Source organism: Strongylocentrotus purpuratus, unplaced genomic scaffold (genome assembly GCF_000002235.5).
Source record: "Strongylocentrotus purpuratus isolate Spur 01 unplaced genomic scaffold, Spur_5.0 spur5_scaffold_19, whole genome shotgun sequence".
Classification (NCBI taxonomy): Eukaryota; Metazoa; Echinodermata; class Echinoidea; order Camarodonta; family Strongylocentrotidae; genus Strongylocentrotus; species Strongylocentrotus purpuratus.
The window spans coordinates 23,002,479-23,022,226 of record NW_022145604.1 but is presented as its reverse complement, the minus strand read 5'-3'; the positions used below and the strand labels follow the sequence as shown (position 1 = coordinate 23,022,226).

The window sequence follows — 19,748 nt, the reverse complement described above, 5'->3', positions numbered from 1 at the left end:
TGTCACGTTATCAAGTGTAAACAAAATGAGCAAAATCTATATTTTCAAAAAGCCTAATCTCTACCTTGATTCAATCTTCAAGTAGGCCTATTTACGAAAAACAGGAGAACACAAGAACATGACAGCTCGTATACGGATATGGCCGGTATTATATGTATCGGACAGAAAAGATCACATTAGTCTTGCCCTTTAACAAGAAATTTCGGGGAAAATGTATTTGATAACAGGAGAACTTGACAGCACATAATTCTGATCATTTAGAAGCAAGATCTGAGCAAATCAATGTTTGTTTAATAATCCTTCACTTAGCTTTCTCCTTTATCGTTGGATTTCGAAAGCGACATATTCGGCTACATACCACCTTAATGCACTTGATTGTAAAGTAAACAGAAAATATAATAACCAGGAAAATGAAAGCTATCACGTCCAAGAGATAATACTGGAAAATATTCAAATGTTCTGCGGATATCTCAAGATTGTCGGTGCCATGGTTGAGGGCGTGGTCAATCCAAAACGCTGCTCGTTCAGCCGGCTTCATCGGCCGATTCCGTAAATTAGCCGACATCCGTTTGGCTGTTTGCATGTAGGTGCTGTTGGATGTTACTTCATACAGAGCTTCATAAATCATATCCGATGTTATGTTATCTTTGTTTAGCTTCAGTCCAAGCCCGAAGTGTACAACTCTGTTCGACACGTCAAAATGGTCTGCAATGACGGGCATCGCAACTACAGGAACACCATGATAAATAGCTTCATAGTAACTGTTGTGCCCTCCATGAAAGAAAATGGCTCTCGTTTGAGGATGTCCAAGGATATCATTCTGGGGAAGCCACGGCAGAATCTTGATACTTGAGGGGACAGGAAATGGAGGCGATGTCTTCACGAGCCAGAGAACTCTCTGGGGTAACCTGGTAAACGCCTCTACAAACATCTTAAACAGGGCCATGTTAGAGTCATCCAGGGTCAGGATGGTGCCAAATGAACAGATGATGATGCCGTCACTTTCTGAACCTTGGATGAAGTCTTCTATGTCCGATGAGAGTTGCATGGGATCTCGCGACGTAAGACCACCCACTGGAATGACATTAGGGGGTAAGGCACAAGGATATTCTGCAACAAAGTCGCTGTTCACAAACCACAGCTTTATCTTCTTCATAAGATCATATGGGTCTGCTATACCAAATCGTTCACATATAGGTTTGTAGGGCTTTATTGTAACTTGTATACCTAGATTGTGATAAATTACGAAAGCCAATGAGTTAATTAAGCGCTCTTTAAAAGACATGACACTGGAGTAAGATGTCATTATAGATGGTACATAGGTTGGATTGAACCCTGAACCTTCACTAGCTGTGTGGAAGCAAGGACTTGGATAGGGAACAACTGCAAAATATGGAAGGTTAAGGACCTCTCCAATGATCGCGCCACAAACCCAAGTGGTGTCGTACAAGAGTGATGAGAAGTTTGCAGATCGAAGACGAGTCATAAGGAATTCGTCTTCAAGAATGGCGGTGCAGTCGTTTCGCTGAGTCTCGAATAATATCTTACTCACGTTGTACTCATTGCCTGGACCTACTGATGAGAGGGATCGGCTTAAATTGTGGAACAGTTCGTGGATGTCTTCCACGGGGATCGAATGCTTGAATACTTCATAGTGGAACATCTCACCGAAACGACTCTTCTTGACGTGGTCTTCGAACGCATTACTGACCAGGTAGGTAAGGTTATGACCTCGGACGAGAAGTTGCTCCCCAATGGCGGCTGAGAGATAGAAATGGCTTCCCTTGCCGATGAGGGGGCTTACTAATATGTTCGATGCACCACAGGTGCGGATGTGTGTCAAGAAAAGGCCGATCAGTGCAATGTTAGGCATCGTTAACCCTGTCATAGTTGCTCTGCAGACCTCCGAGCTAGACTCAACCGTTTATTCTCTGCGGCTGGATAACTGCAAAGAAAAGAAAGAAGAAGAAAAAAAAAAAACTCCCATGAAAATGTGATGTGATCAGGGGTATTTTTTTATTTTTTTTATTTCCACATACGGGCGGAACACGCTAGTCAGCACAGCTGTTTTTCATATTATAGGGGTCCAATTAAAATACATGTTTTTACAAAAGAAACAAGACAAGGATTGGGGAACACATGCATTGGTCGTAATCAAAATGGTTCCTACAAGGGGAGGATCTAGAATGTGGTGGGGGAGGGCGGGTGGGGGACCACTCTTTCAAAACCTGGGTCGAAAATTTGAAAGGGGACCCACTGGGGCAGTATGTTAAAGTTTGCCATATTCAGTGGCGGATCCGGGCCCCCTCCCCTGGAGAAAAACCCGTTAAATTTTACCTTTTTTGGCGATGGGCCCTCTCCTCTGGCGCTCAAGGGGGTGCGATTTTTCAAATTTTCGAGGGCCGAAAAAAATAGTGCTTACTTCCCCCCCCCCCCCCTTCCCCAAGGAGGGGGGGGGGGTTATCGGTCGGCACGATTTCAAAATTTCCGAGGGCAAAAAAAAAGAAAAAAATAAGTTCTCACCCCTATTGAATATAATAGAGCCTAAAGTTGCCCGGATATTGGTAGTTTCACAATCCCGGGGAAGGCTTTATTAAAGGAAGCTCCAACCTTGAACAGACAACTATTCGACTGTAAAGAGTACAGACAAATCAGAAAAGCAGACATGTGAAAGTTGGAATGAAATCAGACAAAAATAAGGAAGTTATACAATTTGGAATGTTGTAATCATTGTCGTATGGGCACTTTAAAATCGCCTGAATCGGTAATGTCACTGCCTGTGTCGTATAGTGCCGGACAACTTTCCCATTTGATTCAACACATAAAATATGTATTTAAAAAAAAATGTCATTATGTATGGTAGCAGGGGAAAGTCTTTTTAATTTTAGAGGACGTATAAAATGCTATCGATATTATATTTTGAGTAGTGCCACAAGGGAGAAGGCGCTTATAGGGGTAGAACAAAACGTAAATTAACAATATTTTTGTACACAACAAACGGGAATGTTTTCCTTCAAAACGTCACGATCTACTCACCCAATTGCCACATTGAGATACACATAATATTTAGTAATCTTATAATTATTTGAACCATTCATAATTGTTTTATCATAGCTCCGATTTATTTCAAACTTTCTCCACTCCGGCCGTTTCTCTTATTTTCTACTTTCATACAAATGAACTTATTACAGAAGTTGGGTTGCCTTTTCATATTTCGCCGACTTCGTCTCCGCCCCCCCCCCCCCGCCCCCCCCCCCCCCCCCGCCCAACTTAAACAGTCATCTATGTATACGCTTGTATGCAGCAAGAGTAAAAAGTAATCACGTGTTCAGTTTGGCCTTAGTTTCTTCCTGCATCGACTATGCCGCTCATCAGTAACACATTGCTATTAATTGGTACAGAACAATATAATAATAAATATGAATATACATGTATATAATTATAGTTTACGTGCATATCTGATATTGATATAAATCTGATACATGATCAGGTGCATATAACTCACATTAGACTTCGAACACAACTTAGTGCCTGCATTCACACCGGACAAGGGGTAATTTCCACGTTTCCGATTTCACGACACAGCTTAGAATGTACACAAAACTGATCTATGAGCAAATATTCAAATCTCATCGCATTAGCAAGGATATAGCTGTTATGGTGTATAACTTTGATCACTGTCTATTGGACCAGATAGGTCGATGCATATTATATTACACCATGGACCTCGTATAGTACAGCGGATAAGCTCCCAATATAATGAAAATTGTGCACTTTTTGAGAAAAGCATGAAACTTCTAGCATAGTTAGTTTAGACCATAAGATTTATTTTCAGATGTGGAGGGAAGTCAGATTTGACCTCTGATGACCCTGAGAGGTCAAATCCAAAATGGCCGCTATTCCTCATGGTCTAATGTACAAACACACTTAACTTTTGAACCAAATAGTCCAGAAAAACATTTAAGGTGTCATTTCCAACTAGCTATGGGATGCCAATTCATTTGGAAATACTTTTGAGATCGCTTGAACTTAGGGTTTTGCATTTAGGTCAAGGTCATGGTCAAAATTGACTAAAAAATAGCAAGTTTTGAATGGTTACAAAAAGTTTTCCCATTTATTTGTCATTTGTTCTCTCCTATGTTCTCAAATTTCTTTAGGAATTTACGCACCTTAATCCCTTTCAGTGAGTTTATGTCACATTTTGATTTGACCTCTGATGACCCTGAGAGGTCAAATAAAAAATGGCCGCCAGTCCGCCGCATGGTCTAATAATTGTACAAACACGCTTAACTCATGAACCAAATAGTCCAGAAAAGCGTTTAAGGTGTCATTTTCAACTAACCTGGGGATGCCAATTCATTTTGGTAATAATTTTGAGATCGCCAGAACTCGGGGCTTTGCATTTAGGTCAAGGTCAAGGTCAAAATTGATTAAAACATAGCAAGTTTTGAATAGTTACAAAATGTTTTCCCATTTTTTTGTCCCCTTATGTTCTCAAATTTCTTTAGGAGTGGTTCCCCTGCATAGTCACCCACCTTAATCCCTTTCAGTTAGTTTATTTCACATTTCGATTTGACCTCTGATGACCCTAAGAGGTCAAATAAGAAATGGCGCCAGTCCGCAGCATGGTCTAATAATTGTACAAACACGCTTAACTCTTGAACCAAATAGTCCAGCAAAACGTTTAAGGTGTCATTTCCCACTAACTTTGGGATGCCAATTCAATTGGTAATACTTTTTAGTACACCAGAACTCAGGGCTTTTGCATTAAGTCAAGGTAAAAGTTTTGAATGTTTACAAAAAGTTTTCCCATTTTTTTGTCCCCTTATGTTCTCAAATTTCTTTAGGAGTGGTTCCCCTGCATAGTCTCCATCGTAATCAGTTAGTTTATTTCACTAATTATAGCACCAAACCATTATTTGTCTTGTAACTGACCATTTGCATATAGCATGGTCAGAGGCCAGCTACTGCAGCGCTCAAAATACACGGGGGCGGTGGGCGATTCGCCCCCGTGAGCTACATAATCGCCCCCGTCAGGTTGCTCACGGGGGCGATTGCAAAATTAAAAATCGCCCCGGTGGAATTATAAAATAAAGATTATCTTTTCTGTTATAACTTTAACACAATATTGAGTTTCAATTTTCAAACCTTAAACCAATGAAATGGAACTAAGATTAGCGTGCAAGATTTCTCGTTTTATGAGTAGGCCTATTATTACCGATTCAGCTCGCAGTGCAGTGCCGCCGTCAGCAGTGGTTATATAGGCCTACTGCGCCTTTAGTAGCGGTGCGTGTGCACGCTGCCGCGCCATGTCTGCTGGAGCTGGAGGCGATCGCGCAAGGGCAGAAACATGCATGGCCTGGAGAAGTTTTTTGTTGTCAGCAAATAATGAACCTCGACCAGTAAATCAATAGGGACTTTTAGATTTGCACGATGTGAACGTGGACTGCAACGTGTGACCTCCTTTTAAGGCACGGTCAGTGCTTATAAAAGGACGTCACATAATGTGACTGCCAGTGCCTTAAAAGGACGTAACACGTCCACGTCCACGTCCACGCAAATCTAAAAGTCCCTTTTGAGGAGAAGAGGAAGACCAAAATGTCGTGGAATGATATGGTAACATGGGCAGATCTACGGGGGGGGGGGGTTAGGGGGTTTAACCCCCTCCTCCCACCCCGGCCCCCTTGTGCTGCCAAGTGAAAATGTGATATTAAAGCGGGGGGGGGATGCTGGAGAGGAGGACTACTAATCTATTTAATTTTTTTCAGGGGGCGGGGGGAAGTGAAGCGCCGTTTTAGCATGACTTTCTGTTTAACTCTTACTTTCACCTATCTCAGATAATCATAAGTTTTTGGTTGCTGCTTTATATGTAGTTGATAATGGATGATTAAAATAAAGAGAGAGAGAGAGAGAGAACCACCATCATTTTGCAATGGTTCAGGGTTCGTGTAATGTACATTTGAAACCATTTCTTAGCGTCTCAACCCTAAAAAAATAGCAAAACTATTTTTGAGGAAAAGCATTATACTGAATTAAATAAAGAATAATAGCTTTATATTGGATCATACTAATACTGATACGGGCTAAAGACAGTGTGGTATTTGTATAGAGGTATTTCAAAATGACATTCTGATAATCAACATTTGTTCTGGTATCATAATGTATATACGCATAATACAACTGATCTTTATGATTTCTTAACGTGACATAGCTTCTTCTCCCTCTGCAAACAAAACAGAAAACAAGGTTATTTAATAAAAGGACCATGCGACAAATAATCATTGTGATTCAAATTGATGCAAGGATTTTTTTGAATAAGCAATGCTTTTCACCAGAATCTTCTTTGTAAAAACGACTTTTACAAATCTCAGCCATGCAATAATTCTGCTACTGTGCTGTAAGATCACTTTGAGATTAGGAGAAGTGTATTATGTAATGGGTATTTCAAATTGAATGGAACGTCTCAACTCAGTGAGCATGGCTGAGATTTGTAAAAGTTGTTTTTACAAAGAAGATTCGGGTGAATAGCAGTGCTTATTCAAACAAATATTTGCATCAATTTGAATCACAATCATTATTTGTCGCTTAATCCCTTTTAATGACCTTGTTTTCTTTTTCGTTTGCAAGGGGAGAAGAAGATATGTCACGTTAAAGACATCATAAAGATCAGTGTTGTATGCGTATATATTATATACACAGGCCAGTAACAGCTATATGTAGCTTGTAAATTTGTAAGAGGGAAAATCCTGATTGAAATGATAATGAAAAAATAGCAAATAATTGAGGAGTATCATAGGTACCAATTCAATGGATATTTTGTATAAAAAAAGAGCCCCCGTCAGTAATAAAAGAGCCCCCGTGAGCCTTCTCACGGGGGCTCTTTGTTCTGGCGATCTCTAACCGTTTTTCTAAACGTTTTTCTAGATTATTTGGTTCAAGTTCACGTTTATAGACCATGCGGACTGGCTGCCATTTTGGATTTGACCTCTCAGGGTCATCAGAGGTCACATCAAACTGTGAAATAAACTAACTGAAAAGGATTAAGGTGGAGGACTCGGCAGGTGAACCATTCCTAAATAAATTTGAGAACAAATGACAAATAAATGAGATTTAACCTTTTGTAACTATTCAAAACTTGCTATTTTTAGTCAATTTTGACCTTGACCTTGACCTAAATGCAAAACCCTGAGTTCAGGTGATCTCAAAAGTATTACCAAATGAATTGGCATCCCCAAGTTAGTTGGAAATGACACCTTAAACGTTTTTCTGGTGTATTTGGTTCAAAAGTTAAGCGTGTTTGTACATTAGACCATGCGGACAAGCGGCCATTTTGGATTTGACCTCTCAGGGTCATCAGAGGTCAAATCTGACTTCCCTCCACATCTGAAAATAAATCTTATGGTGAAAGCAAACTATGCTGGAAGTTTCATGCTTTTCTCAAAAAGTGCACAATTTTCTTGCTAAGCCGCTGCACTAGTAGTAGTTCCCACATAACAGCCATGCTCTAGTCTGCAAGCACAAACCCTGGTCAGTCGTAAAAGTGAGTCTGCACTATAAGACTACCATAGGCCATGTACTGTATTGACACAACCAGTAGGTAGCTGGGCTAGACTTCTCTCAAGGCACAATAATTCGTCGCTGTTTTCACGAAGTGACGGTAGTGAAAAAAAATTGCATTCACTTTGCGTTACGATTTTCCTCGCTACCGTCACTTCGTGAAAAGAAGGACGAATTGTTTGATTAAGTGTCAGATTAGGGTCTGTGCCTGCAGACTAGCCATGCTCCGTGTTTGTAAGATCGACTGGTTGACTGGTCCTGTATTGTCAACAAAATAATGCTTATTATTGTTATCTTTTTTTGTGTGTGGAGGAATTTTATACAAGAGCTTTATGTATGGCGTCTTGTAATACATTATTTGTACACGCGCGTTCAGGCAATTTCGTTATAGTTCACTCATTTCGTGAGAAAATAGGCATCCATTACCTCCCACCATGCAAATCAACATAATATAATGGATCAGTTGTTAGCTTAGGAACAATAAGGGACTCATAATATGCACAGAATAATCTTTAAAGAAGGAAACTACCCAATTTGTGCATTTATTAGAAAGCACTGCCAAAGTGATGGAAGTGCTTCATGAATTAGTAAGATCTTTTACATACAAAAAGTCTCCTTTTTTTAATGAAGCCTTGCTGACAAGCAGTTTATCTCCAATCTGATCCATAATCTTAACTTTTAACCAAGTTTTTGATCGTTTTGCAAACTCATACTGCACTGTGTCAGCACAAACTTTTTTAAGGGTCTGCAGATAAAGTTCATATGCCCTTGGCATCAAAAAACCATGCTCTTTTCTACATATCATCAAAAGAATTTGTAAGGTAGACACCAGTGCTTTATCGCAAGCATCTTTTGGAGTCTGAATTTCTCCAATACTTTGATTTTGCTTGATAATTTCAGCTTCCAATTCATCCAGTGTTGGTATTTTTGATATACTTCTCATTGAATATCGATAGCATCCTGCACATAAATGAACATCATTACTGACAGAAAATGTTGTATCAATTTCCTTTAACCTAATGACAGCTGTTTCTGACAGAACTGTTGAACAATATATCCTGTCCTCACTTCTTATTACAGATTTACAAATAAAACATCTCAAAGTGTTCTTCCTCATATGAAAATTTGAAACTTGGGTTCTATGTTTCCTACATAGAGATATGCTGTTGGGAATAGACTCACACTGCAAAGAAAATGTATTATTAAAATCATCCAAGGTACAGCATGTGTTGACCTCAGCAACTAGGTCGCACATGAGAAAGTGAGATAAAAAACAATGAGACCAATCTTTTTTGCGAGTTTTTTCAGGGGTGTAAGCAGAATCTTTTATCTTTCTACAAGCCCGTGAACGACATGCACGGCAAATACAACTTTCCTGGCTTACATGAGGATTTTCACTCTTAATAAACTCTATAAGGGAAGCTAATTTAATTGTACAGAGATGAAAATATTTCAAATTTCCTCCACGCTTACAAATTGCACACGGCCCACAAACCGATTTGTGGCAGGGTGGATTTTTACTCATCCCAGCGAAACATTTGTATTCTTACTGTGCATCAATGTGGGGTCATGAAAATCTTCTACGGTTGGTAGCAGGTCTGCAGGTATTGGAGAACGATCTTCTACAGTCAGTAGTGGGTCAGGAGGAGCTGGAGGGGGACGATCTTCCGCCATTGGTAGCCGGTCCGGAGGCTCTGGAGAGGGGCCTTCTACGGTTGGTAGCAGGTCCGCAGGTTTTGGAGGACGATCTTCTACAGTCAGTAGCGGGTCAGGAGGCTCTGGAGGGGGACGATCTTCCGCCATTGGTAGCCGGTCCGGAGGCTCTGGAGAGGGGCCATCTTCTACGGTTGGTAGCAGGTCCGCATGTTTTGGAGGACGATCTTCTACAGTCAGTAGCGGGTCAGGAGGCTCTGGAGGGGGACGATCTTCCGCCATTGGTAGCCGGTCCGGAGGCTTTGGAGAGGGGCCATCATCTACGGTTGGTAGCAGGTCCGCAGGTTTTGGAGGACGATCTTCTACAGTCAGTAGCGGGTCAGGAGGCTCTGGAGGGGGACGATCTTCCGCCATTGGTAGCCGGTCCGGAGGCTTTGGAGAGGGGCCATCTTCTACGGTTGGTAACGGGTCCGGAGGTTTTTGAGAAGGACGATCCGGTAATGTTGGGGATGGGGCAGGCTGGGGATGGTCATCTTGTTGCTGTGGGAGGTCAGTCAGCTGCTGAAGTGGGCCATGTCGTAGCTAAACAAAAAGCAAAAACATAATGATTAAGAATTTAAGAATTGTGAAAATTATTTTCATGAAGGCCACATTTCATTTTTTCATAAAATGATTACACAACTCTTACTCTATATGGCTATGACATTCAATTGAATAGATTAGGAAAAAAAAATTCCAAAAGCTCTGTTAAGCTTTAATTGAATAATTTTATTTTCTGTGAAACATATACTACACTCCATTGACCGCATTTGAAATATAATAAATACTAGATGTTAACCAAACTTGACTCATTATACATGTTACTACATAAGTTAATTTTGAAATTAACTGTAATAAAACTAACCCGAGGCCTTGGAGGTTCTGGAAGGGGATTATCTCGTAAGGTACTCTCTAAATTTGAAAGTCTTATTTTTAAATCTTAAAGTCTTACTTTTAAATCTAACAGAGACTGATATTAGTGACGAACCCTTTGGGATTTAAAATAAGTCTAAGCTAAGACTTGAAATTTTAAGTCCCTGAAAAGGTTTAAAATTTAAGTCAATTGGATTTATATTTCAAGTCTTTTAATATTTATTTTAAACCTTTCTTGGATTCATTTCAAAAATAAATCTAAGCTAAGACTTAAAATTTTAAGTCCCTGAAAGATTTAAAGTTTAAGTCAATTGTATTTATATCTCAAGTCTTTTAGATTTACTGGTCTAGCTAAGCCATTAGAACCATTTGGTAAAACTTCCAACCAATTGAACGGCAACAACACTTCAATACTGGTACGTCTGTATTATCAATGTAAAGGCATCGGTAATAAGTAGACTTATACATAATTTAATTAATCGATTTTTTTTTCATATACTTGTATTTTATTGAAATTATTTTAGTTCATAGTTAATGTTTCCCTTATTCATGTTTAATTAAATGGAATTCATACGAAGTAGCGAAATGTCCTAATAACTTGTAATTTATATTTGTAGTATTTTCGAAATGAATTGCATATACCTAAATCATCAGTAATTAAGAAATATGCTGTAAATTCAGAAAAATTGTTAAAAAAAACATAGATCTGCACGCACCCCATATTCAATATGCAAATTAATTGGTGTCAGCTGGTTCAACTGGAAATATGCCAACAGTCAGTCATCAACAGGTGCAACTGGAAATATGCACATCTTATTGGCGAGAAGTTTAAGTCTTTCCAAGATTTATATCTAGAAGCTGGTTTCGATAAAACTTTTAGTCGAATTCCCAATTTATTAAGTCTTAAAGACTTGAAATATTTTAAGTCTCAAAATGGATTTAAAATTTAAGTCCTAGAAATTAAGAGAGTAGGTAACGAGTCCGGAGGCTCTGGAGAGGGACGATCCGCTTCTGATGGGGATGGGGCAGGCTGGGGATGTGGATGCTCGTCTTGTTGATGTGGGAGGTCAGTCAGCTGCTGAAGTGGGCCATGTCGTAGCTAAACAAAAAGCAAAAACATGATTCATGAATTGTGAAAATCATTTCATGAAGGCCATGTGTTATTTTTTCATAAAATGATTACACAACTCTTACTCTATATGGCAATGACATTGAATCAAATACCGGTAGATCAGAAACAATTTAAATTTATTTTATTTCTGTAAAATATATACTTCACGCCATTGACAGCATTTAAAATATAATAAATACTACATGTAGATGTTAACCAAATTTGATTCATTATACATGTTAAACTTAATTTTGAAATTAATAAAACTAACCTGAAAAAAAAGAGATTTAGAGTTATGAATCAATGGGAACTGTAGGAAAGAGATTATTTTCACACAATACCTTCTTTCTTCTTTTCAAACGCTGAAGTTTCCTTCTCCTCCGCTTCCGTATCCTCCCCTTCTCCTTTCGCTCCACATACCGAGACCTTGGAACTGGTATGGGTACAGCATCTACGAACGTTGAAGTAATAGCCGACTTGCGCTACGTCATCACTCTTTAGTAAGAAATTTGAAAAGGGCACAATATTTTGGATATCTTTTAAATAGAAGCTATATACTCAACAGTCAAATTTTAAATTAACGGTAGGGCCGTTTCACAACTCTTATTTTGCCCTTCATTTGGATTCAGCTCATACCAACTCGCTTGCATGTGCTTGTATTTGAACTCATGTTGGTAGTAATCATGGAGAGGGGCGGAAATCCTGGGCCCGATAGGGGGACACGTCCCCCAGGAAATTTAGAAATATAGCTAGAAAGAAATATAGCGGAAAGAACGTACATATTGGGCTTCGGGATTTTCTAGAATACATAATTTCAGCATTCAACATTGCAAAATCTCGCTTGGTCGCTACGCCCCGGCCCTCGCCCGATAACACAAAACTATGATATGACGCTCCAGGCCGTGATTTGGTTGTTGTAATAGATCTTTTTTTCCCTTTCTACTAACCTAATTGTGCTATCACAATCATGATTGTTTCTTTTTCCCTTTAAAGCAGGCGCGTAGCCAGGGGCGGTAGGGGCAGTAAGAGGACATAGGACGAAAAAGGAGCAGACAAAGAAACATTTTTGAAAATTCTGACAAGTCGAGAACGGTACAACGAATCGTCTTCTTTCTCTAATAATTTAATGAAACGTCAAAGCTTACGCGCTTCGCGCGGGAGGGGAAAGACTGAATTCAAACAAGGAGACGAGAATGGTACAACGATTCGTCTTCTTCCTCTAATAATTTAATGAACCGTCAAAGCTTACGCGCTACGCGCGGGCGGGGAGAAACTGAATTCAGATAAGGATAAAGAGTCGAGGACGGTACAAAGAATCGTCTTCTTTCTCTAATAATTTAATGAAATGTGAACTAAATTCAGACGAGAATTGGGTGTCGAGAATGGTAAAACGAATCGTCTTCTTTGTCTAATAATTTAATGAAAGCTTCCACGCTTTGCGCGGGAGGGGGAAAACTGAATTCAGAGAAGGATTAAGAGTCGAAAATGGAACAACGAATCATATCTTTCTCTAATAATTTCACTAAACTATGAAAGGCCAAAGCTACCGTACTCCAAGCGGGAGGGGGCTGAATTATAAGAGTCAAGAGTTGTTCGACAAATCGTCTTCTTTCTCTAATAATTAATGAAAGGTCAAAGCTTCCGCGCTTCGCGCGTAATGGCGGCGGCGGGGGGGGGGGGGGGGGGGGGGTGACAGCGACCTGCCCGAATATCAGTTTTTGATATCTTTCCGTTTTTATTTCGGTGATAAATAACACTTTCACAAAATACTTATGCTCAAATTATTGCTCGCTCTCTTCGCTCACTATCCGAATTGTGAAACCAGAAAATTACCTTTTCGGGCAAGAGGCTATAGCCCACCCCCCCCCCCCCCCCCCTCCCCCACGATGAAAATGTCAAAACTTGTACTGGTATGGTGCTTCTAATATGACCTTGTCAGTATTGGTATGTTGAGTTGAAAAAAAGGTCTGCGCAATTTTCAAATTTCCGGCCCCCTACTAGCATTTTGTTGAAAATCATGTGAAATCACGAACATTTATACACTTACTAATTGTGAAATAAGTGGTATAGATCTAGAGCTGCTGATAAATGGAATTATTGTATTTCAAGGAGTCAAAGATCTTCTTCGATCGTCTCCAATTTTGTCTCTCTCTCTTTGTCTTTCTTTTTCTTTGTCTAGGTTTGTTTGCCTATTTATTTATTTATATGTTTGTTTGTTCAAATTAATGTCCATGATAAAACATTAAAAATACATGTCGTGGATAATATGGACTGGAATTCCATAGTTAAGCTCGACTATGGAACGCGCGATGCTAACTGTAAACAAACAAACGCCCACCAACTCTTACTGCAAAATTACTTGACTCTGAAAAATGGCTGGTGACTTAGTAGATGGGGCCACAGTTCTCTCCCGTGCTTTACTTGATCAGGTAAGCTTAAATAATTACTCTTTCAACTGTACAAAGTTCTGGTACTGGCAAATTGTGTTTTTAAGCGATATTATAAATGGCAGTCGCAGACACACACTCACTTAAAATTGAATGAAGGAATATATTGTACAGCAATGTACACATATTCCGTTGTCCTTGTGTGCTAAATAAACCAAGAAGCGATACCATGTGGTGTCGGAAAATTTAAAAATGCTGGAACATGTTTAATTTTGTTAGCTGTTTTTATCTAACCCACCTAGTTCTTTTATTGGCAAGAAAGAAAACATACAAATTGTAAGGTGTTCTGTCATATACAGACTAATTGTCTAAAGTCTACAAAAAACAGGTTTTTAATGTAGGCCTAGGGCTGGACCTAGACCGAAAACTTCAGTCTCTCTAATCGTTGGTTGTTCCACTGAGACTACGTCTGGCTCCACTAGACCTCCGATTATAGAGACTGAAGTATGGCTTATCGGGACTGTACGGGACTGTACGGAACAAATGGTTCGGCTCGACCGGACCGCGATGAATGATATATGCAACAAGATTTTCACTCTTTACATCCTCATAACTGCTGCAATTATGATAAAAATTAAAAATAACATATATATAGCTTATTTGACTTACGATAGCTTGCTCATTTAGATCCTAAATTAATGATTAATCCGAGAAAGTCTCATCAGCATTATCTGTCTTGGTTTTAGTTGATGAATATTCATTTTTTCTTTTCGAACGTCCAATAGCTACCGTAGCTATGTACGAGTTAGCCCGGCTTGACCAACGAACTCCCACGAAACGAGTGCTCTGATTGGCCATTGGCTATGTTTTGGTAGGTTGAACCGGAAATATATCGGCCGTCGGGTAATAGTTCGAATGCATGAACGTACTGCTTCGCGGTTCTGAGATAAAATTGGATAACTCATAATAAGTAACTCCGTAAATTATGTATTTAATATTAAGTTATCAAATTTTGATAACTGTAATTAGGACAAATGACATACCAACCTAATTTACATCTGATTTAGAAATCAGAAAATTAGATCTAAATAAAGTAAATCGGGGGAGAAATGTCGGGAACGAAAAGATGTTCCGCTGTGGCTCTAAATTACCCCCACGGTACGAGATCTCTGGGTTACCGTCTGTATTGGGGAATGTCAACAAATGTCAGTTTTATTACAGAAATGACCCAAATCAGATGGTTATTTCTGTCTAGCCTAGGGCTATACATGTAGAACTAGGCTAACACTAGACTAGAGGCTAGACCGAGGGCGAGGCGCCGCAAAGGCTTCAGATGTTCAGTCTTTGAATCTGAATGGTTGTTCTGCAGACTGCAGAGACTTGTCACTGATAGTGATGTAAATAAAAGTACACCTACTTGCTAGATGGAGAGGGGCGGCGCATCAGCGGGGGGGGGGGGGGGGGGACCGGGGTTGTGAGCACTAACAATATTGGGGTGCCCCGTCTTTGTTTTTTCTTTTTTTAAAGGTACTATCTTTTAATTTATTTATTTTTTGCCAGGGGTGGGGGCCTGGGCCCCTTCCCTCCAGGGGATACACCACTGCCTCCCCCTCCTGACTTACATGTACAAGATCTTAGAGTCGTCTTATTACATTTTATTTATCCTCTTTTAATTCCAGGGAGTAGAATATGTATTCGGAATCGTGGGTTATCCGGTCATTGAAGTCGGTGTGGCAATGCAGGTTGCAGGGCTCAAGTTCATAGCCATGAGGAATGAACAAGCTGTGAGTATAAAGTTCAGAGGTCAATGAATCGTGTTATGAGTGATTATGTGTCATCCATTTACATGTAAGTAAGTAATAGTATAGCAATGCAGGTTGCAGGGCTCAAGTTCATAGCCATGACGATTGAACAAGCTTTAAGTATAAAGTTCAAAGGTCAATTAATTGTGTTATAGTGGGTATTACCCTGTCATTGAATTCAGTGTGCCAATGCAGACTGGATGGTTCAGGGTCATAGCATGAGGGAGGAATAAGTAGTAAGTACAGGGGTTAAAGGTCAATGGTAAAGGAACTTGAGTTGTGGTTAGGAAACTGCAAATCAGTGTATACAAAAGTGATTGCATTAGTGTGTTTGGATTTTTCTTTACAGAGGACCTATCATAGTACTATCCATAAGGCCTAAAAAAAGATTTTGTATTGCCCTTTGCGACCGACCCAAAAATCTTGATTTCTATGGTCGGCTTTAAAAAAAAGTTTTTAGGAAAAAAATGTATTAAAGCATTCAAAAGTGAAAAATATTCCAAAGAGGGAAATACCCATGTTTTGGCACCTAAAGGGCAATCCAACATCTTTTTTGGTAGGCCTAATATACTTTGAGTAGTGCCCCTAGGAGGAAATATTTGATATGTGATGTATCTCTATATCCACTGATCAAATTGTCAATTTGCATAGATATGGTGGTTTTATTATATACTTCAAACACTCATAACTTTCCTTTTTACTAGTCCGATGTACACTTATTTGTATGTTAAATTTTTCGCTATTCTGTTTCAATTATTTACCTGCTTTCATACAAATGAACTGTTTGCCAATATCATCTAGTCCCTCATCCTTTTTTTATTTTGTGTTTATTTCTAAAGGCCACTTATGCTGCTCAAGCTATAGGATATCTCACAGGAAGGTTAGTTGGGAAATGTTGTCATTTGTTTGTCTTATGCATTTTTCAAAATATTTATACTCTAAACTTTGAAGTTTAAACTCTACAATCTCAAGCTATATTGCCATATTTATTATGTAACACTCCATCTAATGTAATACCTTATATGATATGTTCCTCATCGTATAGTGTATATCATCCTATGCATTGTTCTTTTTTTAACAAGCAACCTGGACGGAATGTTTTTTGCAATCCCTTTTTTTTTTTGCATAATAAAGGTGATTTCGAAAAAGAGTTTCTTTTCAATATCAATCATTCAACTGAAAATATTCTAACTTCTATCAATGTGGATTTGATTTCTGCTTGCCATGTTAGATATTCTGGTACTATGCCATTATTTAGGATCTGAAAAAATGTCTATATAATGAAAGAAAGTTTTTCTTAAAAATATGAATTCTCTCAAATCAAATCTCTACTTTTATTCCGTCTATCTGAAGCCAGAAGGGCAATAATTCACATACGTTAATTCAGTGTTAACACCTTTCTGGGTTTCTTTATGACTGCGGCTCTGAAAGTATATATCCAAACCCTTAACCCTAAAAAGGCCGGGCTATTTGAGGTCTTAGTACGGCCGGGGGCGGGGCCATTATGCCCCCCCCCCCTTAAGATGATCGCCGCGAAAATTTGCACGCATGTCAAGTGAAGTGTATAAAATAATATGATAATTTCAATTTTTTTACAAATTCACTCATTTGCATATTTATGGTAATTTATGCAAATAAAGTCATATAAATCACAATTTTACCCATAGATCATATATTATTCATATTTAAGCATTCTTTTTCACTACATATAATAATACGACAACAAAAATTGGAAGAGCCAGCTTATTCCTTATGTTATCCCTTGTTTTGATAATTTCTTATGTATTTCATTGTTTTTGTTGTTTTATTTCATTTCTTACTACAATTCAACTATTTTGACTCTCAAAACAACCACCTAAACTTTAAACAAGACCCAACAACCCATGTTTGATCTGTTTTTAGGAAAAATGACTTTTCCGTATGTTTGTACACAAATCACGAAAATGAGCGATTTTCAGGCTGACATGCAAAGACAAAAGGTCACGTGACCTTGTAACCGTAGGTCTGATTTTCAAAAAAATTCTTTTAAAAGACTTGAAAGAAAAAAGTCAGCGAACGGTGGGGCGCCATCCATATGCGTTCCCGAGCAATCGAAAAAATCATGGAGGGGGGGGGCATAATGCCCCCCCCCCGGCCTTATTAGGGTTAATGGATTTAGCAGCTTAGACTGTTTAGTGTTACCTTCTATTGATGATTATTTTAATCCTTGATAATTTAATTCCAATTCTGTTGCAGTACCGTACACTAATGTGGCATGTATTGACTTATTCACTAATCATTGAAGTCTCTAAATTGGCAACTGTAAAATTTATAATCAGTATTCCCTTGTACGATTTCTTGTTGATTCATTTTTCTTTGGGGGGGGGGGGTAACTTTCATTCACACAGTGTCATTCTTCTTCTTCTTCTTCTGGTAATCTTCAAGGGGCTATATGTAGCCTATCACAAAGCTAAACTAAAGATTACAAGCGGTGTGAGAAAGACAAATGATTCTTAATGAGATAAGGGCATTAGAGGCCACAGGAGCAGTCCCTGGAAGTTATCTGGACTGCCTGTGGTTTGTTGAGCAAACCTTATTTTGTATTTCTATTTAATTTTTTCTTTTGGGTTTGAGGTCAATTTGAAGACACCGTAGATTTTGGAGTCAGTTTAAAATCGCTAGTGCAGGTTTTTTCGCTAGTGCAGGCTGGGAAAACGTATAGAAACGATAACCTACTCCCCATTTCCACCATGGTTATTCTACCCTCCGGCAGTGTCAACGGAATTAAGTACTCGAATAAAGAAAACAGATCATCCTACAAAACAAAAACAAAGCAGCCTGGAAATCATACATACTAAATGGGCGACTCAATTACATATATACACCGATGGATCAAAAGTACCTGAAAGAGGGACCTCTGCAGCTGCTTTTTACGTCCCTTACTATTCTGTACATCGGAGCAAAAGGTTAGCAAATTTCACCTCTTCGTACAGGGCTGAATTGGCTGCCATCATTCTTGCTCTCAGATGGGTAGATGAATTAGACATTTATGTGGGGGTTGTTATTTTTAGTGATTCACTGAGTGCACTTATTGCGTTACAACAACAGAAGGACGAATCTTTTATTCTGGAAATTCTCACCATGACTACTCACTTAAAGAATAAAGGAGTTGATATATATGTAGAGTGGATACCTGGACATTGTGGAATAAAAGGGAACGAGATGGCGGATTTCCACGCAAAGGCCGCATTAGTAAAGAAAATAGAAGTCAATAATAATCTAAATATGTCAGAAATGAAAAGCTTAATTACTACAAGTTCCAAACTCCTTTGGCAAGAAAGGTGGAACAAAACCAACTCGTATTTGAAAACATATCAAAAAGATGTTAATAAACCATATATATGTTCATTAGAGAGACAACATTCAACAATAATTCATCGACTCCGCTTTGGAGTCCTTGGACTTAACCAGGATCTCCTCAGATTGGGAATTCATGCTACTGGTTTCTGTAATAGATGCCCCAGTGAAATAGAGACTGTAAAACATTTTTTAGTACATTGCCCTAACTATATTATAGAAAGGGCTATGTTTTTAACAGAAATTAACGAATCCCAACCTGAAAAAATTATGGAATAATGGAGTCCAGTATACAAAAAGCTATTGTACGGTTCTTTCTCAGAACGAAACGGTTCCCTATCAGGAAGTAATACCTCCCTTGATGAACAGTAAAATATAATACAATATTATAAATATGCTAAATTACACTCAGTACATTAAAAATATAATAACATAATGTAATAAGAAAATAAAATAAGAACAGTAAAACATAATACAATATTATAAATATGTTAAATTACACTCAGTACATTAAAAATATAATAACATAATGTAATAAGAAAATAAAATAAGAATAGTAAAACATTATACAATATTATAATATGCTAAATTACACTCAGTACATTAAAAATATAATAACAATCATAATGTAATAAGAAAATAAAATAAGAACAGTAAAACATAATACGATATTATAAATATGTTAAATTACACTCAGTACATTAAAAATATAATAACATAATGTATTAAGAAAATAAAATAAGAAAAAGTAACAACAATGATAAAAGGTATAATAAGATTACTGAATATAGAAGCTTGTGTCGGTGCTATCTTATATACATATTTATGTATGGTGTGTATGTGATATAACAAATAATCTGCACGTACTGTTAAGAAACACTAACAAAGCCCATGAATGTTTTGCTTACGATATTATTTTACGATACTATCTTAAAAGATAGATAAATATAAAACGAAATAAATATATTTTTTTTTAAAATCCAAAATTGA

General features: G+C 38.3%; 3 protein-coding genes across 4 annotated transcripts in view; 1 reads left to right on the top strand and 2 right to left on the bottom strand.

The window, feature by feature from the left end:
• Window positions 1-131: 131 nt before the first annotated feature.
• Window positions 132-3,727, bottom strand: LOC105443756 (UDP-glucuronosyltransferase 2C1-like). Of its 2 annotated transcripts, XM_030990626.1 has the most exons (3): window positions 3,506-3,727; window positions 2,524-2,631; window positions 132-1,945 (listed from the first exon to the last, which is right to left on the bottom strand). In XM_030990626.1, the coding sequence occupies exon 3, from the start codon at window positions 1,886-1,888 to the stop codon at window positions 302-304; it is 1,587 nt and encodes a 528-aa protein (XP_030846486.1). In that variant the 5' UTR covers window positions 1,889-1,945; window positions 2,524-2,631; window positions 3,506-3,727; the 3' UTR covers window positions 132-301. The 2 variants fall into 2 exon arrangements, with proteins under 2 accessions (XP_030846486.1, XP_030846484.1); XM_030990624.1 differs by lacking the exon at window positions 2,524-2,631.
• Window positions 3,728-7,673: 3,946 nt separating this feature from the next.
• Window positions 7,674-11,709, bottom strand: LOC115926123 (extensin-like). The gene is made up of 4 exons (XM_030990623.1): window positions 11,575-11,709; window positions 11,094-11,221; window positions 10,115-10,157; window positions 7,674-9,792 (listed from the first exon to the last, which is right to left on the bottom strand). Exon 4 carries the CDS (start codon window positions 9,622-9,624, stop codon window positions 9,079-9,081), a length of 546 nt encoding a protein of 181 aa, XP_030846483.1. The 5' UTR covers window positions 9,625-9,792; window positions 10,115-10,157; window positions 11,094-11,221; window positions 11,575-11,709; the 3' UTR covers window positions 7,674-9,078.
• Window positions 11,710-13,454: 1,745 nt separating this feature from the next.
• LOC586415 (2-hydroxyacyl-CoA lyase 1) overlaps window positions 13,455-19,748 on the top strand; it is a 38,971-nt gene continuing 32,677 nt past the window's right edge. The window contains exons 1-3 of the mRNA XM_030990619.1: window positions 13,455-13,662; window positions 15,300-15,404; window positions 16,262-16,302. Coding sequence (XP_030846479.1) covers window positions 13,606-13,662; window positions 15,300-15,404; window positions 16,262-16,302 — 203 coding nt within the window. The 5' untranslated portion in view covers window positions 13,455-13,605. The remainder of the gene's footprint in view (window positions 13,663-15,299; window positions 15,405-16,261; window positions 16,303-19,748) is intronic.

What these genes read in the sequence shown, in the direction of transcription:
- LOC105443756 (XM_030990626.1), bottom strand. Translation starts at nt 1,888, where the DNA reads ATGACAGGGTTAACGATGCCTAACATTGCACTGATCGGCCTTTTCTTG.
- LOC115926123 (XM_030990623.1), bottom strand. Translation starts at nt 9,624, where the DNA reads ATGGCGGAAGATCGTCCCCCTCCAGAGCCTCCTGACCCGCTACTGACT.